At 36.2% G+C, this 25,993-nt stretch overlaps 1 protein-coding gene across 2 annotated transcripts in view; it reads right to left on the bottom strand.

The window, feature by feature from the left end:
- CLYBL (citramalyl-CoA lyase) overlaps positions 1–25,993 on the bottom strand; it is a 369,958-nt gene that overhangs the window by 14,976 nt on the left and 328,989 nt on the right. For both annotated transcript variants that reach the window (XM_072622047.1, XM_072622048.1), the window contains exons 3-7: positions 21,149–21,337; positions 17,342–17,443; positions 15,343–15,436; positions 13,450–13,617; positions 8,675–8,799 (exon numbers count right to left, since the gene is read on the bottom strand). In XM_072622047.1, the coding sequence (XP_072478148.1) occupies positions 8,675–8,799; positions 13,450–13,617; positions 15,343–15,436; positions 17,342–17,443; positions 21,149–21,337 (678 nt within the window). The remainder of the gene's footprint in view (positions 1–8,674; positions 8,800–13,449; positions 13,618–15,342; positions 15,437–17,341; positions 17,444–21,148; positions 21,338–25,993) is intronic.

The raw sequence follows: 25,993 nt of genomic DNA on the forward strand, positions 1-25,993 counted from the left end.
GAACTCATCTGGAAAAAAGGAAAAATACAGAAAGAAAGAGGTCTATTTCAGTGGAATAATATTCTCATCTCAGGCTTTCTAGGGAAGTAGCGTCAAATTCAAATAGAGATGGAAGCCACTAAATCATACATAAGGATTACTGCCTCATATTGGTAATGTATATTGATTTAGAAAACCACGTTAATGTTATCTGTGTTTTATTATATTTTAATTTATTTTGTTATCACTTCTCAATTACATTTTGATCTGGTTTGGACCACACTTCTGGGGCGCTGTGGTTAAGGACTTTTAAGACCACAAAGTCTTTTTGCAGCTATGGACGTAATTCAAAATACCTCCTCTTCGTGGCTTGTCCTTGTACATTAGCTTAAATGAATAATGATAACTATGTTTGTCTAGCACTTTAAAATTTCCAGAGTAAGTTTAATCACAACAGTCTGGTGAAGTATCTTCTTTTAAAATGATATGTATTTCTATCCATAGATATATATGTTACTCTTTTGATATATTTAATATAGAGGAAGAAGTTACATGATGTCACAAATTAATGTGTGTGGATATAGATATAGACCTCAATGAAGTGTCTACTTTTAAAGTTATCTAGAGAGGTTGGTACAGATGAAGCTAGGTTAGTATCTGCAGTTATTCCTTCCACACCATGACTTTTCTCATTGCAGTTTCAATATATCTTGGGTTGGTATAAGAAATTAAATGGGAATTTTTGGGGAATTTTGCAGAAGTCACAGATGATATGGGGGGAGGCCAGCAGATGACACAGAAAAACTTTAGAAATTCAGAAATACATAACATATACATGTAGTATTGTATAATACCAACATATTTCATCTTTTAATGCCATAATAATTCAAATTTCTTCTCTGATATGAAGGGAGGACCAAAACATTTTACGTGGATTTTCCAGATTGCAGGATCACTGTGCCCCTAACCTTGGTGATGTGGAAAGAATAATTGTATATAGATACAGATGAACAGATACAGATGAAATGAATAATAACCTCATTTGCCTTTAAGGTTTCCAAAGGAACTTTATCACAAAAGCCTTGTGAGGCCCCTTCTTTCAAAATTACATACCAGTATTAATTACTGACATTTATATACAGTTTAGAGATACAGGTCCAAACATAGATGTCACTGTATCTGGTACCAATGGCAGTAATGGCATTTTATAGCACTTCACGGTTTTACAAAACCTGGCACAAATATGGTCACATTTTATTGTCATAACAACCCTAGGAGGTATTATTCTCATTTCACAAATGAGGGAATTGAGGAGGATGTAGGTTAAGTGATTTACACAGCTAGTAAGTGTCTAAGGCTGGATTTGAACTCAAGTGTTTCTGACTTCAGACCCAATTTTCTATCTACTGTACCCCCTAGCTGCCTAAATAGGAAAGAGATATGTTGCTTTAATGTATATCTACCATTCTGTCTCTAGAGATATCTATGTTTATAATTTTAAAAGAAGCTACTATATAATACTCTTGTGATCAAAGTGCTTTGAAAACCTTGAAGTGATGTACAAATATGAGTTATTATTCATTTCAGCTACCTCTGTACTTACTGTATATCTGTATTTCCTGTATGTCTGTATTTACTGCTACCTCTATGTCTACAGCTATGTAGATAGGAACAAATCTTTATAGTTAGCTACATAATTTTAAAAGTGGGTAGCTTTCAGGTATCTATATCTATGTAATATTAGCTAATAATAGTTTCTAGTATTTATATAACGCTTTAAAATTTGCAGGAGCATTACATATCACCGATCCTCACAACAACCCAGTGAGGAAGGTACAATATTGTTATTCTCATTCTATAGATGAGGCTGAGAGAGGTTGTAGAGGTTACCCAGGATCAACTAGCATCTGAGGCTGTATTCAAATTCAGGTCTTCCTGAATTCAAGGCTAGCACTCTGCATCCACTTTGCCACTTAGACGCTGAGTTATAGCTATATCTCTCTCTATCTCTTTCTGTACCTGCCTTCATTTATTTATTCCATCAGGTTCCTAATGGCATTTCCCCCTTTTCTATCAATAACTTGGAAAAACCATTTAGTTTGCAACTCTCTAGTTTTAAGAAGATATAAATACGAACTTTAGAGCTTGTGAAAGTCATACACTGGAGAGTTGGTGACTACAGCATTATACGCTCACCTAACAAGTGCTTATAATGCAATTCAAACATGAAAATCCAAAGAACGAACTGTATACGTATAGGAATGTCGCAAAGTGAAGTCAGGTTTTTCTCCCCAGAAACAAAATATGTTACTGGTCATCTCCACCTGCCAGAGGAGACAGAGAGAGATGAAAGACCTGTCTCCTGAAGGCTGGAAGCCTTGCAATATTATCCTTTTGTACTTCCAGAAAAGGAAACATTCCCTAATGGAGAAAGTGCTGTATATTATTAGATGAGGGAATACAGAGTTGAATGACTTGTCAGTAGTTCCAGAGGTAGTAAGTATCAGAGTTGTATTTCAAATCCAGATTTAATAACTCTGGGATCAGCTTTCTTTCCAATATTGTAATGTTCCTTAAGCGGAGGGTCAAACATGGACTTTAGAGTTGGTGTGCGTTGTGTGTGTGTGTGTGTGTGTGTGTGTGTGTGTGTGTGTGTGTGTACTACAAAGGCATATGTTCCCTTTCCTTTATCCTTATAGGAAACTTATGTTTTTGTTTAGTTATTTCTGTCCTGTCTGACTCTTCATGACCCCATTTGGGATTTTCTTGGCAAAAATACTGCAGTGGTTTGCCATTTCCTTCTCCAGCTCATTTTACAGATGAGGAAACAGGCAAAGTGACATGCTCAGGGTCACAAAAATACTAAGCATCTAAGGTTGGATTTGAACTCATGTCTGTCTGCTGTGCCCCGTAGCTGCCAGGCACCTCTTAGATGGTATATATTTCAAAGAAAAAATATCCTGGCATTCCCAGCCTTCTTTATAGAACTGTTGTGTTTTGTAGCTTTGTGGTTGTAGGTTTTTCAGATTTTAGGAATATTTTGAACTCTCACCTGGGAGTGAGTGGATCCATTTTGTTCAACTCAGAATGTACTAAAATGATTATTACAAAAATGGTTAAGAATCCCTGTAAGAGGTAATCTCTAAGGTATCTTAAAACTCTAACATTCTAAGGTTTCTTCAAAATGGGGGGGGGCACCTAAAAACGTATCCCTCATCTGTTATTATCAATCATACCACATGTCAACAGAAATCAGGATGAAGTTGAATACAAATAGCCTTTCAAGATTTTATTTTTCACAAAAAATTATAATTGGTCATTGAAAAATCAATTTAGAAGTAAACATCATCACAGTTACAATTGGGGAATTCAAATTGTGTCACATAATTCTAAAAAAAAAAAAAAAGGAAAGGATGGAGAGGAACTGAAGTTAGTAAAAACAATCCAAAAGTAGATTTATTTCCCTCCATCTTTCACTTTTGCTAAGAAATGCCAGTTTCTGATTTCATTATCCAGACTCCCAACCAAAGGTGACTGAGTCTTGGGGGATGGGGAAGGATGGGTACTGTGTAGCTGTGCTATGGTCTCTAAGTGGAAACAGTTCTTTTCAGTTGACAGAAAAGATACCAATCTTTAGTTCATCTCTTTGATCTGAGTTGAAGAGAGGTAGTGGGATTGCTGGCTTGAGAATGCACGGAAACAATATTTTTTGGCTGGATGGACAATCTGAGTTCTCTCAGTGAGCCTGCTACAAGGCCATCTGGATAACACATTATTTCTTCAGTTAAGCTCTGCTTTTGAGAATGCAAATAGAAGGTGTGTGATATTAAATCAGATACCTATATAAATCATTTGCTTCCAATATTTGGAGCAGGGTGAGATTTTATTTTTTTGTATTTTCTATCTGAGAAGCGCCACTTCATCAGAGGAAATGCCCCTAGCTTGAACCATCACTCTTTGTTAACATTTGTTTATAATTATATATTTATATATATTTATATATTTTATATATTTATATATATAAAGATTTTGTGCATTTACATGAGCTCTATTATTTTCACTTCACTCCTCTGAGTGAAATTAGAATTGTTCAATGATGAGGAAGTCTGTGTGAGGACACGTTAAGTTAGATTAGGCAGTGCCTTGATTTCCTAGTATTTATCTGTGTTGAAAGAACTTGGACTGTCCTATGATGAATACCTTCTCTTCCTCTCATCTAACCCCCCAAATATTATGATCAGTAATTGCAAAGGGCAAAGAAACCCTTTAAATACAACTGTAAGAAGCAATAGAAGTAATGAAAAAATAAAATATGAAGGACAATCAAAGGTGAGAAGTGCTAAAAGCAGAGTCATATGATAGAGCAGTAGAGATACCAAAACAGTAGAGAAGGATATTCTAAAAGAGTTTCCAAATTACTGTATCTTAGCCAGTTGGATATGGATGCCTCACCAAATCACTGGCAATAATTGTAATTATGTTGTATCTTGCTGTATGTATGTACACGTATACATATTTAAACCATATACTGCATAATATATACTATTCTATTATTTTTATTCTTTGATATTTTCTCCTTTAATCTCTCTGTTCCAAAAGTGACCAGAGAGTTTTGTGCTGTGATGTTCTCTTTGCATAAAAGGGGAGAACAGTCATTTTAAAATGATAATCTTTCTACTTAGTTGTTATATTTGCTTTGGAAATGATGAAAAACAGAAGGAGAAATAATCTGGTTTGTACCAGACTTTTGAGATATATCTACATATATATGCATGTAACATAAATATGTATATATATGTATGCATAAAATCTTATAAGATATACATATATCTTATAGGATTTTGGAAAATGGATGACATACACATTCTTATAGGATTTTATACATACATTTTATTTTACATTTATATACCTTTTAAAACTTATTAATCTTTGGCTTTTTTCATTTTGAATATTTTTTATATCCATTAAAATGCTTAATGGCTAAAAAGAACTTTTAGAAAAATCTCATTTATTCAGTAAGCAGAATTAAGGTTAAAATACAGAATTTTCTATCATAATTAGCATTGCATTATTTTGGATAAAGTCTACAGCAGCATATTTACTTGTGATAAAAATCTTCATATGAAATATGTTCCCCTCCCCCTTTCCCCAAACCATTTTGAAAATGTGTGATGCAGTTCAGTAACAGATAGTAAGATGCCAAGATGGACTCAGATTATTGGGAAATGGTTTTTGTTTTGTAAATTTAATATAAATCACATGTGATGAGCAAAAGCCATTAGCAGTGAAGAGATTTTCATTTTATGGATTAACTAATTTTCCAAAAGAATTAGGAATGGAAAAAGAAGTCAAATGGTATCTATACTTTAAACTGAACCGCATCTCTGACTCTTTGAAAGAAGCAAGCTAGATAGAATGGATTATTAGGGACAGATAGCACACAACTGATAACAAATGCAGTACAAATATTTTAGTTTGCGAAAGTTAAAATGTCAGCATTACTGCGATAGATAGAATATTGAATTTTCTACTTTCCCTAGCAAATAACGAGAAACAAAGGTGAACTTTAAAATTCTCGAATGCCAACTGAGGTCCTTCATTCTTAGTAGTGGGTACAACTGTGCTGAGGATTTTATTCTGTAAATAGCCTGAAGTAGCCTAGGTTCAGAGCTTTTCCAGACAAAGACCATCATTACTACCTGCCAAATTGTTATAAATTATATGAGCTGAATATTATTTTTAAATTCAAAATGTTGCTCACTAGGGATTGAGCTGAGGACATCAAGCTTTATTACCTTAGAACTTAAATTAAAAAGTAAAACAAAACAAAAAGCTTAACAAAAACTTTGTGATCATACCAGCTGAAATAAAATCATTTATCTGTCCATCATCCACTAATTCAGATTCCCAGGATTTTATTATTTTTTGATGGTGGGGAGAGAACTTTCAGTTTTACTTAATAACACGCGAAAGAAAACACAAAAGACATATCACCATCCATAGAGTGATTTTCGTAGATAATTCTGATCTTTGAGCAGAAGATAATTTAAGATGGGAGCAAAAAGATGAAAAGAAGAGGAAATCAGATTATTTTGCTTTACCAGGATGATGCCATTTCAGAGCATCGCCAGAAAAAATAAATTCATTGGTAGAGGAAAAAAAGGTGTTTTTTTTATATTGAACTTTTTAGGGGTGGGTAGGGAAGATTTCACTAGGACACAGCTCCCCAGTTTTCCTTTCTTTGAGAGTTACCTGTGTTCTAGACCAACTCAGTAAAACAGATTTCCTATTCTTTCTTAAGTAATTCACCTTTCAAATGAAACAGATTAGCTGTTGGCCAGGAGTAATATTTGCTATAGAACAACCTATTTATACCAAGCCTTTGTAAACTGAGCCCACACTATTTAAACCCTAAGATCCCCTCAAGACTGTGAGTCACCTACCTGCAGACACAATTTTTGTGACCAATCAATGGGTAGGCAAAATGAAAAAAAATATTCTAACTGGATAAAATAGCCATATGCCCCAACTGGAAGCCCCATTACTTGAGTCATTCAAACCTGGACTGGACAAAGAACCAGAGAATATGCAGTAAGGAATAAACCTACACTTTCAGGGCAGGGTAAAGATGACCTAATTGTTTCTCCTCTCTACCCTACTCTAATTTCTATGATTTTTTTCCTAAGAAAATAGATCCTGCCACACTGTTATGAAAGCTTATGCCCCAACGAGATAGAGCTTCTGATTAAAAACATTTTATAATCTCTCCCATTCAAGCATTGCCATCATCAAAAGGCTTGAACAGGTTGGGACAATTTTCCCCAGGAGTAGCACTTTCCAAACACAAAGGAAAAGTGTTGTTTTCATCATTCAAGTTGCTTAAATGCCAGTTCAATAGTATGTTTCTAGCTTGTATTCTATTTCCTAAAACTGAAATTTAGGTTGACCTCTCCCACTACCCAGTCTTTCCTTCACATGCCTGGTGGCCTCATTCCTTGGCATCCAGCACCACGTAAACACAGACTGTTGATGCACTTATTTGTGCAAGCCCAGATTGGGGATCTGCTGGTTTTGTCATTATTAAGGTCAACAGTTTACCCTAGCGCATTATTTCAGGAGAAAGTATTTATCCCTTTGAGTACTTCTGCACTGGCATGAGGTAGGCACCAGTGATACTAAAACCCATTTTGCAAGTGTGCATGTGTGCACAGGCAGGCATATATGAGCAAGAGAAGGGAGAATGGTAAAATTATTTTGTATGCATGAGTTTTACAGGATGTGTTCAAGTCTATACTGGATTCTCATGGGAACTGAATGAGAGTTGGGGGACTGAGTGAGAGGCAGAAATAAAACAAATTAACTACCAAAATAAAAATAGGAAGCACAAGCAGGTAACCAGAAATGGATATCCCTCCATCTCAAAATAAATTGCCACCACCTCTCACAGAATCAGGAGGTAGGAGGCAGACTGAAGCTAGTTTTTCCAATTTTTAGCATGGTTCAACTTCTGGCATTTTAAAAAGTGTACATGTGTGCGTGTGTGTGCGTGCATGTGTGTGTTTGTGTGTGTGTGTTTGTGTGTGTTGCTGAATCCCCAGGTTGGCATTGGAGGAATAAGAGATTAAGGCCAAAAAACGAAATCTCTCAGACTTTAAAGTCTTATGTTCTGGTAGTATAAAATGCAAAAAGAGATACTTGTCAAATTCAAGCTACAGTTTCACTACAGAAGAAAAAAGGTTACAGAGTATCTTCTGCTTGTTTCAAAATCAGTCCCTTAATAAATTTTCGGTGGTCTTTCTCTTGCTAAACAACCTTCTATTGCCAATACCATAACTTCATCCCTCTTCAAAGTACCAGGGTCAGCTTTAGCTATTAACTCGTAGAAACAGATTTACAGATGCAACTTTTTTCTTTCCTCTAAAAAAGAGGCAAACTGGATTATAGCAAATAACCTTTAAGATAATTAACTGACAATGCTGCGACTGGTATAAAATCTTCCTTCCGGCGACACCTAATTTAAGTATTACTGGCACAAAGTGGAGACAGATTGTGCATCACCACTGCAATATTTACATAGCAGAAACCCACAGAGCAGGAAACGTGAGACTCAATGATGCACTAAATTAGGAACAACCATATTCCAGTGTTAATTTGCTTTCCACTCTCTCCAAATCTCAGGTCCAGAAATTGGTACAAATGCACATAAAACCGCCCACTTTTAAATGACTAATTCTGAAGAGATGCTTTTCACATTAAAAAAGTTGGAATTTATTTATTCTCCCGCAAGAAACATTTAGTCAAACGGTGTTTATTTCATTCCAATTTGTTCTTGCTTCATTTTCAAATTATTTTCATACCCATGCTTCACTCCTATCTGTACGTTAAAACTAAGAGCCTTTTTCTGTTTCCCCAGTGCTGGGAATCTTTCTTATGCAATGTGGAAAAATGGATTCAGTGGACTTTAAAATTCTACTTAGGAAAGTAAGGAGAATGAATAAAAATACCAATCACATGAATTCTTTTCACTTATGGATACTGTTCTGGAAAATCATTAGCTGATATAGTGTGTTTTTTAAAAACCCAGTTAAATGGCTATTTTTCTTTCCTTCCTATACCTTAATACTATCTTCAATACTTTTAAAATACCTTTTCAAATATTATTATATGGAAGGCATTAATTAAACAAGATCATTACCTTTCCTAATTGTTGGTGTTCCTTAAAAGCCGAAATCAGTTCTTTGGCCCACTTAATTTTTTCACTTGTTGGAGAAAACTGCTCTTGGACCACTGCAATTTGGTTTGGGTGGATCACCTGCTTACCTGCAAGAAGATGAATAATACTGGAAACATGAAACAACAAACAGATGTTCAAACAAAATTTTTCAACCACTCGAGGATCCTGAATGCCTTATAGACTGGAGGTTAAATAACTAATTATTTTCTGTAGAATTCAGAATAAGAGCAAACAAAACAATGGGAATAATTACATTTGTTTCCATATAGACATACAATTCTCCTCAATTAGCAGGGATAATTTCCTGTTTCTAGTTACAGGTGTATAGCCAGGGCAAAGGCAAAGTCAGGGTTTTGACTGGAATTGAAATCTGTCTCTTCCTTTATATAATGATTTTTGAAAATTTCTTTGAGTTAAAATATAAATGAAACCTAATTAAATGATGAGCATTGAATTTTATGAATAATTCTTTTCATCTATTGCAGAATGCTCCCAAGTTAAGGCCAAAGAAATGAAATGACCAACATAATTTATCTTAGGTGCTGTCAGCAGTCAAATCTACAATTTATTTTCATTTACTATATATACTTTTGCAACAAGAAATAGAAAACCAGTTTTTCAATGAAGTAGTTTAAGCACTTTTATAAAAGAAAAATTAAATTTGAGAAGTGTTGAAAAGATTGTGCAGTTTCAGAAAAAAAGACAGAATTTAGAATTACTAAGATTATTCTGACAACAGAAACTCATAAAACACCCAGATTCTCCTTTTTGACTAAAAATTAAGGGATCTGATTTGTTTCTCAGGTAAGCATATGTCATACTTCAAAATGAACTTTTTTTTCTCTATGATGAAAACACTGACATCATCTCATGTTTACTATGACTGTTCATGGATAGAAATAAAATCCTGACTTTACATAAAAATCAAAACTGTCAAAGAAAATGACGGGAATGATAGAGGCTTTCTTGAAAACATTTTCTGAAGGATACAAGGATTCCAATCAGAGCATATTAATAAAATGTATCATAATTTAGTGGTACATAGTAATGACGCTATTATATTTCCTTACATGACAAAATTATTTGTCATGTTTATGGATTGAAAATGAATATATGATTAATAACAACTCACACTGGTGAGTATATTTTGGTACATTTCTTTCCTTTGTATTTTTAGCCACTAATTTTTTTTTTAGCACTTAGTAAATATAATTAGTATTTATAATTAGTAAATATAATTTTTATCCTTTATGTTTTGTAAAATAGCTTCACTAATGTCATCATTATATTTGAGTCAAAATAAGAATGACATTTGTATTAAAATGTTTATTTCAACATGTCACGAGAGAAGTATGATTTTTTTGAGATAATATAATTAAGACAACCTTAAGTAGCCTTTTATTGCTCATTTCTGACTGTTAGACTTTTAATAAAAGAAGATTTGGGCAAAAAAATTGCTGTACAAAGTAAATATACATTAAATCATTTGGATAATTTCTGGAAATATTTCTGGAAAAAAAAGGTTTTTGACATCAGATTCCTTCAATGTTAGATGCTGAAAATTTCATTTTGAAAATCAAATTGTGACACTATTACTAGCAGGAGCTAGTTGCATATTGGCATTCATCTCCCACTCAGAGTTGATACTGAATTTTAAACCTATATACATAATTCACGTTGATATCCAAAGATCCGGATTTCATGGAAACAATTTGCTTTAGATTTGAACAAGCATAGTCTGCATAAAACATTATAAGACTAACGTACAATAAATAGTTTCCAGACTTGTCCCTGGATTTTGGAAATGAAAATGATATTTCAAATATATGGAAACAAACAAACCCTATCAACAGTGATGCTAGAAGGTAAATTTCAGAAAATCTCTTACATGAATTTTATAGTGTTGTTCTCCCTTTGGTTATATCTTATGTATCCCAACAACTGTATAATAGCCTTTAATGCCATGCAGGAATGAGGCAAATATTTTATACTCAAGTGTTGTTATTGACAAGTTACTGAGAGGGTGCAAAATTGGAAGACATTAAAATTTATGACCATGAAATCCTTTTTACAGTACCACTTGATATATCGTGCTTTAAATCAATACCTGTCAAGTCTTTTAGGTAACTGTATGATGGTGTCATTTTTGTCTTGTACAAAAGACTTAGAAAAAGGAGAAAACCTATAGTGCTTCATATTTATATCTTTCTTCCCAGCATGTAGTAGTGAAAAAACTATAATGCCGAAGTCAGCTGTTCAAGCTTTATTCTAAGGTTTACTTTTGTGTGGTGTAATTTTTTTTTTTTTACACCTTTTGGATAGAAAATATTCTAAGTTTAATGACCACTGACATAGCTAAGGCATTGACTTAAAAATCAGCCCCTATGGATTCTGACTCTGTAAAACAATTTAGGGTATAAAAATAAGTGCCAATCCGGTGCTGAGACATCACCCAGGCTATGTCCAGGATAAAAGTCTTAAAGAGATAACTCACTTAAAACATATCATTTTAAAAGTGAGAGCCTTGACTCTCTGGCTCCTGCCTAGTAAGAGCCCTCCCTCCCCAATTCCTGCAATGGACATTTTTCTTCTGTCAAAAAGCGGATTTTTAAAACGTGCACTGCTTGTTTTGGATATTTTATTTCTTTGTGATGACAACTTATAGGAACTAAACCTAGGATAAACAGGCCCTAAGTAGTATAAAAAAATAAGTCATTACAAAATCCTTAACTGATATGCTGAAAGCTAGCAGGGATATGCAAGGTTTTTTTCTTCCATTAAAAAAGGGCTTTTTGTAACATGGCCTCTAGAGTCAGAAGTTACTGATTTTTACTTCCTACTGGCCTATCTGTGTGAGTATGGGTAGACTTGGTTCTTCCCTCATGCTTCCTAACATCACCCCCCACGCCCCTTCCCCCCAATTCCCTCCCATGCCTCCCTACACACATACACACCATACTTTCTTTTTGTGTGCATGTGATTTTCAAGGTCCTGAAGTCTAAAAACAGTCTTGTACGGCTGCAAATATATACTAATGAGTCCTATGCCCCCTGTAGGTCTCTAAACCTGATCGGAAATAATTTGTTCTCTATGACTGAATTTAGGATCTAACTTCTCTTAACACTGTAACTTCTTTGGACTGAATAATTCATCCGCTCTCTTACTTGCTGCTGAAGGCAAAAAAGATGCCTCTCATCTCAAGATGCCTCTATGCCTAGGTCATAATGAGTGGTAGTGACACGGGGCCACTGTAGACTTCATGTTTGTTTTCTGTTTTTATTGAATTAGTTTCCATTTCAAAGCAACATCTGGCTGTTTGGCAGCCAACTCTACACATCTTAGGTTTACAACCTCGAAGTCTGTTGGGCAGGCTGCGTGAAATCTTTCCCAAAGTTGTCAGTTTTGGCCTCATCTTAACTAGCCCTCAGGAAGAGACAGGTGTAATCGGGCCACCCACAAAACAGTGACATTCCTTATATAGTAGAATGACTGTTTTCCTTCTCAATTTGCATTCAATTTAGCGAAAATGAATTAAAGTACTTGAAATCTGACCATATTTGGTGACATCATTAAAGGACCATATTTGTTAAATATTTGTGAAGAAAAAGACCACAAACTAAAATCTGGGCTTACTTAAGTTTGAAAGAGAAAAAATGCTCTAAATATGAAATAATACTTTCAATTTTTTTTTTGTTTAAAGTTATCAGCCACTAAGGTATCTTTTTTAATCTAGTGTCATTTTTCAAAAGGTTCTTTCAATATTATTTACCTAGTAGCCTTTAAACTGAAATTTTCACAAGAAATAATTTAGATTTTGGTTTCTTCTTTGTGGTTTGAGGATATTTTAATTTTTAATACAAATACAAGAAAACTATATATTAGTTTTTCCTTCCTTCCTTCCTTCCTTCCTTCCTTCCTTCCTTCCTTCCTTCCTTCCTTCCTTCCTTTTCTCTTTCTTTCTTTTTCTGTTTCTTTCTCTCTCCTTTTTTTTAGTTATAAAATCCCATTGTGTATATGTCAAACAATAGATTTCTATTGCAAAAACACAATCTTTGGTTGCTACCCTGGCTCATAGGGGTGTCTGAGTGATCTGGTACACCAATCACTGGATAGCAGCCTGCATTACAGGGCTTAGTTGCAAGGAGCCTGCTGGTCTCGCTGCCTGCCAGTACCCGTAGGTGTCGCCAGGTGCACAGACACTTACTGAGAGGTAGGGGGATGAGAAGAAGGGGGGGTGGGGAGAGAAAAAAATTAAGCCACAGGGAAAAACAAATCTCAGAAAATGCCAGCAAAATTACTTTAAAAAACGAATTAGTTCTTTTTTTCTTAGAAACTTCCCTCTATCTTGTGTATACTTCCAGTCTAATAATAATTTACTCAGACACAATTTCCCCAAATCCAATAAAAACAGCAAAAAAAGAGTCGAGGACAGGGGGGAGGGGGAAATGCCCGTAACTAATATAAAGGAAAAAATGAGACAGGTGGTGACTTTTTTTAAAGTTCACAAACAACAAATCATGTTACTTCTTTCCTGACACATATGAGATCGATGCTTTTCACCCAATGTGGTTTTTCCATGTTTAAAATCATGGAAAAAGTGCAATTGTTTGGGTATTTATTTATGTTAGAAGGCTATATTTTGAGTATTTCATTTCTAGAGTTTATACCATATTAAACTAGACTTGACTTTAAAAACATGATTAGGAAAGAAAAAAAACATAATCAGAAAACCATACCAGTAAAGCCCATGATGGCTCCCTCTCTTGACTGCCTGCGTAGCCCATCTTCATCTCGAAAGTCGATGTATACCAGATCTATGGCTTGCAGACCAAAGGCTTTTGCCACAACGATAATCTTTTGCCGGGCATAGAGAATATCTTGAGTTTCCTTACTACTTGTTGCACCTGAGGTTATTATAGACAAAGGAGAATGTTTGACTTTGGCAGACAAACACACATCTTTTACTATTAAATCATAGTTTTTCTTTATGGAATTACAACTACCCAAATGATTATCTAAAGACAGAGGAAAGGGGGTTGGCTTAAACCAAAGTTTAATCATGAGGAATACTTCTTTCTTTCCCTCTTTTTTTATTTTTCTTTCTTCCTTTTTGTCTATATATCTACGTCCCAAAAATCTTAGTGCAATTTAAAGCTATTTTATCTATTAAAGCTTAAAGCTGCACAAAGATTTTTGTCATATACATAATATATGCATTGTTATCCCCATATTTATCTTGAGGTATTTTTTTATTATAGACATAAAAAGTTACATTTTTGTCTCAGATGATAACATCAGGGTAATCTAAATCAATAATGACTTTTGATGAATTTTTCCTTTCTGCTATTGATTATGTGCTTTTGAAAACCATCAAATCAAATCAAAGTAGTATTACACAGGTGGTCTTGTACCATCTAAGGAAATAGTTAAAAACTCCCTCTGATAATAGAATGACAGGTTTCTCTTTGCAAATCCTATCATAAATAATGTCCTGTATCAAATCCTTAAACTTATTTAGATAGAAGATTTGGAAAAAGTGAATGCCACACTGGCTGCTGACATGCTCCTAAGTTCACAGAAATTTCTGACAATATAACCTGCTCATATGGATACCAGTATTAAATAAAACTGTTTCATTCCTCTCCAGGCTCACTATTTTGATATGGCCTACGAAATTGCCTGGAATAGTACAACATTTCTGTCTACTCTAATTGTAGGTCTGAAAACAATGTTTTTTTGTGATATTGTATTTTCTAAATATACATCTTTATCCAGTAATGTTTACATACAATTCACAATTACAGTTTACAAGAGACTGTACAACAATAGTGAAGGATGTTGCAGGAGGTGGGGGACTATGGGTGTGGAATACTGAATATGTTGTTAGATATAGCTGATATATCAGCTATTTTGGTTGAACTGTCTTCCCCCACTCCCACTTTCTTTTAAAATCTTTGTACAATGAATGGCTCACTGGATAGGGGAGAGGACCTGGATATACTTGGAAATGAATATGATGTACAAATAAGATATATCCACATTTTTAAAAATTCAAGGACAGAGTAGCATCTTAATATATATATTTAAAATGTAAAGAGTTACATACACAGTATATTTTAGGGGAAATTTGAGGTTTTAAAATTATTTTAATCCACCATTTTTCATATAGAAAACACCAAACAGATCAAGCCAAAATTTCATGGGAAATTGAAATCACCACAAATTATCCATGTTTGAAAAAGAACCTGATAATTGAATGTTCATAGTACAGATTTCCTTTGAATAGAGAGGAAAACAAATTGCTTTTAAATTGTATAATTATAGAAAGTTAATTCAGATACTTAAAATATGACTAAATCTGTATAACATTACATATAATATTTTGATGAGATAACAGGTTATTTTACGTCAGTTATTTTATTCTTAAGTAATAATAATAGTACCTCAGTGGTCCACAAACAGGTTTAAGATGCATGGCCAAAAATTTGGGAGAAAGATTTTGAATATTAGAATGTACCTAAAAACTACTTCATCAAAGACCACAACCAGAGCAGGTTAACGAAAATCAATACTTTTATGAACTATGGCTTTGAAAAATACAAATTAATATGCATTCGAATATTTAGAACCTATGCTAGCCCGGAAATCCTCTCCTCCAAAAACGACTGCATCTAGATGAAGACCAGCTCGAGATCCAGTTTTCAACGTTTCTTCACAGACAGCCTTTAAAAGAGTACAGCAAAAGTGACTTTCACAGAAATGTCAGCACCAGAGAAAAGAGTGAGATATAACGATAATATGTCACTGTCTAAATCTTGACACCTTTCCGTTGTAATCAGCCCAAAACACAGCCTCAACCCTCCCTGCGTGAAAAGTATACACCACCACCAATAACATCCAAGACAATTAGTGTGGATGTAAGACCTATATTTGATGGTACTGCTTTTACAGAGTCCACAGGCTTCAGCTTATGCCACTTGGGCAAAATTCAGTTTGACTACACTAGAAGCTGGCTGTATTCTTTCCTCGAATCCTCCTGTTTGAAGAGATGGATTGTCTCTCAATATTTTAAGGAGGCAGCTTGGAAATTTAAGAACAAACTAAAATATTGGTCACCAGTAGGACATCAGTAGTAGATTTCTTAGTGCTTGTTTTTTGGGAGACAATATAATTCATAAACCTGAAAACATGGAGCAGGAAATTAGAAAAGTGCAACAAGTTGTGTTTGATGTAGGAACAAGGAACATACTTTAACATCTCTCTATTAAACCCAGGTTCTGATCATGTTTATCGGGAGGCTGACAAATATGGTGATATAAGTGTACGTGAATAAACAGATCACATCTCATTTATTTCCTGATATATTCCATTTTATCTGCTGCATTTGTTAGGGAAGATGCCAGGTCACTTGAGGAAAATGCTAAAACAGATTATAATTGTATCTGTCGATGTATGATGATATTCAAGATGACCGTGTCTTTTGGGTAATGCTTTTAATTATATTCAGGGAGATCTAGAACAGGCTATAAGAATTTGTGGTCTAGCTATGTAAACACACTGACCACCAGGCAGGGGCCTTACACTAGTTCTGGAAATCCTTGCAACATATCCCTCCTACATACACAGTCTAGTAAGTCTCAATTTCCCTTTTGGAGTATTTTCTCAAGTACATGGTCACTCCGGAACAGGCATTTGGTTTTCTTTCTCCTTTGTCACCAGTGATTTCCGCTTTCTACCTCCACCCAAACTCCCCCACCTCTTCCCATGGAAACCTAGGCTAGAAACTCAGAGAAAGGGGTGCTATGTTAAAAGTATATAGGTCCATTAGATTGATGAAGCATTTTTAGGCAAGTTTATAAAAGACAACATCCAGTATCGCTGATGTCCTTGGAATTTTTTTTTCATTTCTTTGAATTACTATTACATGCCCAAACAGATTAAGCAAAACCAGAAAATGTGTTACCCATTTAACTTTTAAAATTCTCTTTAAAAAAAAATCACATTTTAGCTGTGACATCTTGCAGCATGCAGGGATATAATATGTTGGGGCATATTTACCTGTTCTAATATAGCATATAACATGCAAGGCACTCTAAACCACATGTCAACACTCACTCATAAACACTGTCTAATTTCCATCACGTGCATCACAAATACTATAGGTCATGTTCAGCGAAAGCATGCTGGAGGATGTCACAGTTAAAAATGGGGTTCTTAAAAAAGAAGAATTTAAAAAGTTAAGTGGGTAATGGCATTTTCCAGTTTTGCTTAACCAATTTAGGCATGTGATAGTAATTCAAAGTTTGCATTTTATTTACAAGATAAGTGGATGACAAATGTTATTACTGGAAAGACATGGTATCTGCAGGAGACATTTTCTTGAAATATTTAGAATTTTACTAAGGAAGTTTTTCTCTTTACACTTAATGAGTCTCTTTGTTATTTTCTAGGATGCTCTTAACCAATTTTGACAGTCCTAATTAACAGATGGCGATTAATGTTTACCTAGCTTGTGACTCTGTATAGGAAAATATTTTTTTTAAGATAATAAAACAGATTAGTGAAAGGAAAGCTCTCTGTAGTGACTTATAACATTTTTACTCTTCAATCACACCATTATTTTCTTACCTTAAAATTGAGCAAACCCATGGCAGTTTCCACAAAAGGGATTAAATTCATTGGTTCTACAAGTGTTCGGCCTTTTAAGTGGAATAAAAATTTGTCTGAAAACTAAAAATCAGAAGAAATGTCATTGGTGATTAGATAAAAATCAATTTATCAGTTGTTGAAATGTAGACACACAAATAGCACTGTCATTTTTCACCTGAAGAAGCAACCCCCGCCCTCCCCCCAAACACTTCCAGGCTTATTTGATCCTCTTCCTAACCGCACCGCCCCCCCACCCCCAACCCAAACAAACACGAAACAGAAAAAAAGTGCCCACTCCAAGCCCTCGTGATAAAATCCCAAGTATCAAGTTTGAGGCCTAGGATCTGGAACCACAGCACACTCAGATTCTGAAGTTTTCCTAGTTTCCTTGCAAAAAGATTTACTTAGCACCTATTCCCTGGCTTGGTTAAATGCAAATCATTAGGCCCTTAAAACAATGAACAGTTGCTCTACCTGCTACTGTTTTTGTTTCATGCCCAACACTGACTGTTCAGCAGCCTTCTAAGTGGCATCCATGTTATTCATTACGGCACCATTACCCTTTGTTCAGAGGCTTTTCTTCATAATTTTTTAGCTTACCTAGGAAGACCTTAAAAAGGAAGTTTAATTCTTTGAAGACCAAAGCTTTCCAATTTTTTCCATGAGACCAGTTCACAGCGAGCTCTGAGCTGCCAGTGGGGTAGCCCAAATTCCAAAATCTATCATCTGGAAACATACAAAAGCTCTTGCACAGATTTTTTTTTTAACCCCCCTTTCAAAAGGGGAAAAAAATACTCCTAAATTATAAATCTATTATGTTCATCTGGATCGTATAATTTGTGGGGAGATGAAAAAAAATATCACAGGTATGATAAAGATATTTTTGTAAATAAAGACAAAAATAGCAAATATATCCGTTTTAAATTTAAGGAATATTCAACCATTAATGGATATCAAAGGAAAAGGGAATTTTAATCATCTCTCCATTCAGTCTCAGTTGGGTAAATCATATCTAAGAGATTTGCATAAATATAAGCCATCAAAGACTTTTCATCTTCAAAGGGGGTTGCAAGACCCTATAAGCTTTGTACTGTAATCATCACAGGTCACAACCCTGCAGGAAAAAGGCTGCTATGGCAACATAAAAAACTAATGCTTAAGGCTTAGCATAATATTCTGACTAATAGAAAGGAAACTCATTTTAAAAGCTGGCAGCCTATTTACCAGAAGCGGGATTAGAGGTGTTATTTCCCCTTTTAGCTTCCCCCCTCCTTTCCCTAACCCCCCCTGCCTAAAAAAAAAAATCTAATCACTGAGATCTTTAAAAAGCTTTTGAGTAATTTGCAGTAACTTTACAATTAGGCTAAAATAAATCACAACTTTTAGTAATGAAGAATTATTCCCAGTGTCCTTCAGGGTCCTCCCTCTCCCCTGTCACCAACCCCCCCCCCCCCGCCCTCCATTTTCTTCAGGCATCATCATCTTTTCGTAACTTTTCCAGTGAAAGGGATAACTCAGTGAAAACAGAAAGAATGAACAGGGTATGCTTCAATTCAAATAGATAAAAAAATGCAGGCTTTCATCTAAGTTAAGAGAAAACACATTTAAAATCACACATCTAATACTGGAAATTTGGTACTAGAATATTTGTGATGTTAGTGTTAACTATGTATGAATATTTAAAAAATTTTTTTCATTTAAAAAATGAAAGATGCCACATGTCTCATTATCTGGGCAGGAGTTTTAATCACAGAAATTATCTAGTTTAGAAATAAGCAAAAATTCATTTCTCTGTTCTTAACAACAACAAAAAAAAACCCCTATACCATTTGTTTTTAAACTAAAAAGGACATTTTAAATTAAATATTCTAGTCCATCATCCTCTTCCTCCTCCTTCTCTTTCTTAAAAATTTGCTCTAAGTACTAACACAAAAGGTAACTAGTGGAGAAGTTTCAATTAATTTTTTCAAAAGGAGACGATTAAATGTTTCCGGCCTGGTAAAGTGTTCATTTCAGTGAGGTGGAGGGGACGGGGTGGGGGGAGGAGAAAAAGGGGGGAAAAATCACAAAGAGATTGGGGAGGAGAAGGAGTAGCAGGCCTCAGCAATTCTTTCAATTCCAGTGCACACCCAATAGTGTGTTGAGAAGAATGCACACTGTTCAGGATTTGTGGGAGAATTGTCCCATTACAAAGGAGGGAGAGCCACGCTTGTTATAGTCCAATAAGCCTTGCCAGTCAAACAAGTACCCACACTAGGGACAAAAGGAAAGCAAGAGATTCTCAGACAAAAGAAAACAAGTAAGCCCATCTTTTAGTTGTGCATCAGCCTCGAGGTTTTATACTGCACATAAATAAAAAAAGAGAAGAAAAAAATCAACAGCAAAAGTGTTTTTGTTAACTAGGGAATCTTATTGAAAAAATACAAACTAGATGAGCTAAATTTCAGCCTAGTTTATTAAGTCAAGGATTAGGCCAGTGGGAAAAGAGAAATATTGAATAAGGCATAGGTTAAAATGAAAACTGGTGTGTGTGTGTGTGTGTGTGCGTGCGTGTGTGTGTTTAATAAATGAAATCGATGTTAAGCGTGGAGCCAAACAGGAAGCCTGCCTTCAGATTGCATTCCAATTTAGAACATGCTTTGGTTGCAAGAAGGCCCTTCCTACATCCGTAAACCACAACCTGTGTCTCCCAGTTTCTTCACTGCAACCCCCTTGAGAAGTCAACTCCAGTTGATTTTAATTAATTTTCGGTCTCTAAATAAGGGTCTTCAGAAAGAATGTGACATTTTTGGATGTATTATGAAAGGGGTGGGGGAGTTCTGCTGTGTAGTATAACTATGAAATGTGTGTTGCTGTAGTCCCATGTGCTTCCACCTCCCAGATGTGATGTGAAGGATGGAAATACCCAGCAAGTTTGCCTCTTGCCTTTCTACCCCTTCTCTGCAAGGAGAGAGCCGCACAATGATGTGTGATTTCCTTGTACAATACAGAATTAGGGCAACCTCCTAAATAAAATCGACTCCCTTTTAACAATTAAAACAATTATAATATAATTAGACCTATTTCAAAGTTTTCTTAAGTAATTTGAAATGCCAGCCATTTTACATTTCAAGTTTTTATTGGCTGAAAAAGTCCGTCATGAAACACAAACACACCTGTCAGCAATTAAAAAGGGAAGAACGAGAGAGCTGTTCAGGAAATAATATCTGTGCTAATTAAAAACACTAGTTAAAAGCTTCCTGTTTATTCCTCCAGTTGCCCTAAGGAATGACCTTTTCCTCCCCTTCTTTATGTTCATTTTTTCATATGTGGCTTGGGTGCTTGCTGTCTGTGATTCCCAGTGAATCTTTGTAAAGCCTGTTTCCATAGCTGGGCCTTTCAGGTGGCAGCAGTGGCTTTAGGGTCCGGCAGGGTGCAAGAAAGGATCAAATTCTTAGGCAAGTCAGCTTCCGGGACTGCCCTGCTGCCACTGTGAAACACAAATCTGATTATAAAGCAGAAAGGTTATTATTATTTTTTTAATGCTTCTTTCTTAGGGCCACTGAAGCTGCTCTGCAAAGAACCTTGGAAAAAAAAAGAGCTTGGATTGGGAGGCTATCAATGGAATGGATGCCTTCTTAGTCCCATTGGTTTTTAACTGTGTCCCTTTCCTTCCTGCTACACTGCATGGGTGCCTTTTAATAATCTATGGCATAAAAGTCGTCGTGTTACTCCTGATCAATAGTTCTTATTAGGTCTTGGGCCTTTCATTAAAGCAACAATAGTAGCAGATCTTTGGCTACTCACCCATCGTATTTCTTCAGGATTTTCAACTTTTGGCAGCATCAGGCTGGAAGGGAGGACCTGGGATAGCAGCAGGGCCTCCAAGTCTTTCTCAGCAAGACCGCTTGAGACTGCGTTGATCCTCACACACTTTTCAGTAGGGCCCAAATCAAACTCCTCCAGTGTCTTCACTATTCTCAGTCTTGCTTCTGCCTATAATAATGAACAGGAGACACTTCTTAAATTTATTTTTCCATCAAGTGGTTTACATGGGCCTAAACATGTAACATATCCATTTCCAAACCAGAGTGCCACTCAAACATTTCTCCTACAAATATCTTTCAGTAATGTTTGAGGGCTACTGACCATGGCTACCACAGCACACACAATAAGCACACTTTAAAACAGCTGCGTCCTTCTGTAAGAATTTTTCCCAGCACCTAATACAGAGTAACAGGTTCACAGAAGAGATAGATGCTTTAACAAATACTTATTGAGTGAATGAGTAAACATGGGTCATTTCCATGTAAAGTCTAGCAGCAGTAACAGCATTTTGGCTGTTTGTTCACCCAAGAAGAGATAAAGTTTCTTTTTCCACATACATCTTCCTGCCTTTATTTTTTTACTCACTCTTTTTAACTGAGTTGAATTTTGCCACTCAGTTTAAAGAAGCTTGTGTGAGCCTGACACACCACGTACTATAGGGTAAGCTCCAAACCATTCAACTGGAAAGCAATCCTGTCACAAAGAGGCAAAGATACTTCTCCCTTGAAATTGACAGAGACTTTGCTCACTGGTCAAAAAAGCCTGCTTCATGATATGAATTTTATTTTGGGAGGAAAAACATCTGAAATGAAACTTTAAGAAAAAAATGTGCCCGAGATGGGGTGGCAGTGGGAGAGAAGGAGAAAGGATGAAGTTGGAGGGGGTGGGGGAGCCTGTGGGGAGGAACGGAAGCTTCATGGAGAAAGAAGACTTTGGGTTCGTTACTTCCTGCCAATTTCAGTGTCAAAAACAAATTCCTCCAACTTGCCAACAGCCTTCAACAAATTCTCATTGTTGGAATGAACACTTATCAAAAGTAGTTTCATTTGGGAAGGGTTTTTTTATGATACTAATAAAACTTTAAAGCCTCCCCTACCACGGATGAATGTTTTTTGTGTTTCTTTAAACAATATGCAGTTATCTGGACGGCACTACTTCTCTGGCAAACCAAAGGCAAGAAGAATTATCCAAGGCCATATTCAGGCTAATACTAATCAGTGAGACAACACATGACAGTAGATTTAAACCAGACGGATGTAGGTCTCTGGCTGTGAGTGGAAGTAGAGAAGCTTTCCAAATGTGGCCTGAGTTAAACAGTGTGAGGAAACAGTAGCTTACAGTTGTCAGGTCAGATCAGAATAAGGGCTCTAAGACCACTTTAAGACAGCTTGTGGTGTCCTGATTTACAGGGCTGGGGCTGCCAATAATTAGGCTAAGTTCAGACAGTACTGAAGGATGGCTCCTACCAACTAAAAGGGAGGTATAATGAAGCGAAAGGTTAACAAACTTGAATCAAACGGGCCTGTGGCTCGGCCCTGCCCCATCCTTTGGGCCTTTCGAAAGCTATAAGACATGAATGCACTCCCTCCTCACCTCCGCTTTTAGAATTCCCAGCTTCCTTCAAAGCTCAGCTCAAATGCTACCTCCTACATGAGGCCTTTCCTGATCCACCTCCCCCCCCCAGCTGCCAGTCCTACCTCCCCCCCCAACCCTATTACCTTGTATGTATCCTGTCTCTCTTTTCAATCAACTTATCTGTGTATGTGTTATGTCTTCTGATAGAATACAGTCTCCTTGAGGGCAGGGGCTGATTCATGTTTGCTTTTGTAGCCCCAGCACCTAACTTGACACAGAGGAGGCACGGAAATGCTTGATGATTTATTGATGTCTGTCCATCAAAATTCCATATACTAAATACAGTGTTGCATGCCTGTGATAAAACTGCAAGTTCAGAGGTTAACTCAATAAAATACTACTAAAGCAGCAGGGCCATAGAGAAAAATTCCACAAATCCTCTTGTCCTGAGTTGGTCCCCTTCTGTCCATGGCTTATACCTGTGCAGTATACTGCATTGAACTGGCTCAGTGCTCTGTCGCAAATATTTCCTCTTAGTGGTCTAATTTTCACTACAGCAAGTCAAACTCAAGCTGTGTCTATACGGAGAGAAATGGAGGGTTGGGGCAATTATTTGGACTATAGAGGTGAATGTAGGTTTGTTTTTTTTAAAAACTCAGATCGTCTAAATAATTGTCTCACTTCTCCACTTTACTTTGCTTGTGTAGACGCAACCTCAGTGATGTGGGATTCCTGGCAATGTCAACTTGCTAAATTGTTATTGTGGGATGAGAGCAAAAGCTGCTCTCTGAGCTGTTTTGAGGTTCCACTTGGATTTGAAGTGGACGATTAGTTCAAAGCTCATGCTCTAAACCCATTTGTGATTTTAACTAACATTGGATTGCCATGGTTTCGGCACACTCTGCTCTACTTAGGAAAATTCAGACCTTGTGAAATTGGCTGCAAATGAAGGACCCTATTCCAATTTCGGGCATAATCTGATTAGTATTTTTCATGTTATAACAATGCACAGTGAACACTCAGCATTTTATTAGACCCCCCCCCCCCCCCACCTTGGCCCAGAGTTAAAATCAAGCCATCTCTCCACACCACCATCCTGGGCCTTTCAAAAAAAGAAATTCTGCCTTTTTAGGTATATTTCCACACAACACCCTTAATAACAGGCTGTTGCTTGCTGCAATTTACATAAACTAAGTGTGCATCCCTCTGGTATGTATCCCAAAATATCCAACAACCTCACTGAATTTACACCAACCAACAAGCATGTTGGGTTTTTTTCTTTTGGTATTTTAATGGTGAAATATGTTACTGTGCTAGCAAACACACCCATGCCATCTGTTGGGTTGAAAAGAGAGTCAGTTTCTGAGAACAATTAAGTTTTAGTTCTGGGTGTTTCAGCCAGAGAGCCACATTCCACTCAATAATGAAAAAAAAATTATATTTTTTCTCATCTCTTTCTCTCAGTCTTTCTTTTCTACCTTTCTCTCATCTCATCTCATCTCTCTCTCTCTCTCTCTCTCTCTGTCTCTCTCTCTCTGTCTCTCTCTCTCTCTCTCTCTCTCTCTCTCTCTCTCTCTCTCTCTCTCTCTCTCTCTCATAAATACACACAGACATCTCCATCTTTTCCCCTCTTCCCTGCCCCCACACAAATAAACACAACCAAACACACATCTATCTCACTATCACATTTTTCTCTCTTTCTCTTCTCATGGCTGGCCTTATGGCCCCACAACTATGATCTTGTTAGGTGTATTACTAACTACGGAGCAGACTGATAGACACCAGCTTCTCAGAATGGCTGTTAGACTCATGCAGATGGAATTACTGTAAGGTAAGTGCTTCCTGGGGAAAGTAAGAAAAGGAAATGAAAGCACAAATCAGGTCCCTAAAAAATAAAGGAAATGGTTGTATGTGTTTTTTTAAAGACAGTCAATCATTCAAAAACATAAACTCCTTGTTTTATATTCTAGAGGCAAAAATAGAATATTAAAATGAGTTTAAAATAACTATACTATTTTGACATTATGTGGAAGACTGCTTGGGTAAACAGTATTAAATGCAGAAAAAGCCTGTTTCCGTAAGATCCAACCAAGCTACAGTATTGGCAGAGATGGAAAAATAGAATTAAATAGTTAGATTAGATCCTTTTTAATAATACCTCATTAAACAAACAGCACACTCTGTTCCATAATAAATCAGTATTACTGTATAATGAGAATTTCTCTTCAAGGACCATAGGATAAAGGAGTGGAATGGAGCATGCAATAGATTATTCCCAGACACACATTCTAAAAACTGGTGCGTGTTAAAGTTTCAACTTGTATTGATTCTTCTTGCTATGGCTGGCTACATGGTGGACCAGTGGCTAATGAACACATCCTTAGACATAACCCACTGTAATATTTGACTCTGTCTGAGTGAGGAACCAAGGCGTATTGTGATTTCAGTAACTCTGTATTCCCATCACCTGGAAAAGAGAAGGCCTCCATGACGTAGCACAGCAGAGAAATCAACCATCACCATGACATACAGACACTGAAATTAAAGAAGAAAATATGCATGCAGTTGGTTCAATTGGCACCCATTAAAGCTAATAACTAATCATCCTTGCAAGTTTCTATCTCTGAATTATCAAATCTGCAAAGAAAACAACATCCGTCCACTTTTACACTCCAGTGGAAGAGGTGGTCCCTCGCGGCAGGGCGGCACAGTCTCGCCATCTGGAGAATAAATCGAGTGTGAAGTACAGTATAGTTTGGGACCAAGCTCCGTGGCGGCAGCTCAGCAGTCAGTTCATTAGTTCCAAACTTCCAGGGATTAGAGAAGCATCAATTCTACTGTCGGATAGGATGAGACAGACAGAATACCAGCGTCCAGGAGGAATGTGACAACGAAGAAAGAGCCCCTTGGGCTTATTTATAAAACTACAAAGTATAAACACACCTAAATAAATGCCTTAAATTATAACATTATCACAGTTTCATAACATCTGAATTAGCACCCTTCCCTGCCCCCCATCCCAAGGCTGTACGTTAATGTATAGCAATTTCAGTGACAATGGGCAGGAGGTAGATTTTAGAAAGCCCCAGGTTCAGGAAGACCAGTAAGTTGATATTAAAAAATGTAGATATGTGATCTAACTGAAATTTTGGTAACTAAGATAAGAAATGAAATAAAACTAAAATGAGATAAAACTACAATGTCTGAAAGACCAGAAAATAGTATATATGTATGGATATGTGTGTATAC

The sequence above is a fragment of the Notamacropus eugenii genome, chromosome 6 (assembly GCF_028372415.1).
Source record: "Notamacropus eugenii isolate mMacEug1 chromosome 6, mMacEug1.pri_v2, whole genome shotgun sequence".
Taxonomy (NCBI): domain Eukaryota; kingdom Metazoa; phylum Chordata; class Mammalia; order Diprotodontia; family Macropodidae; genus Notamacropus; species Notamacropus eugenii.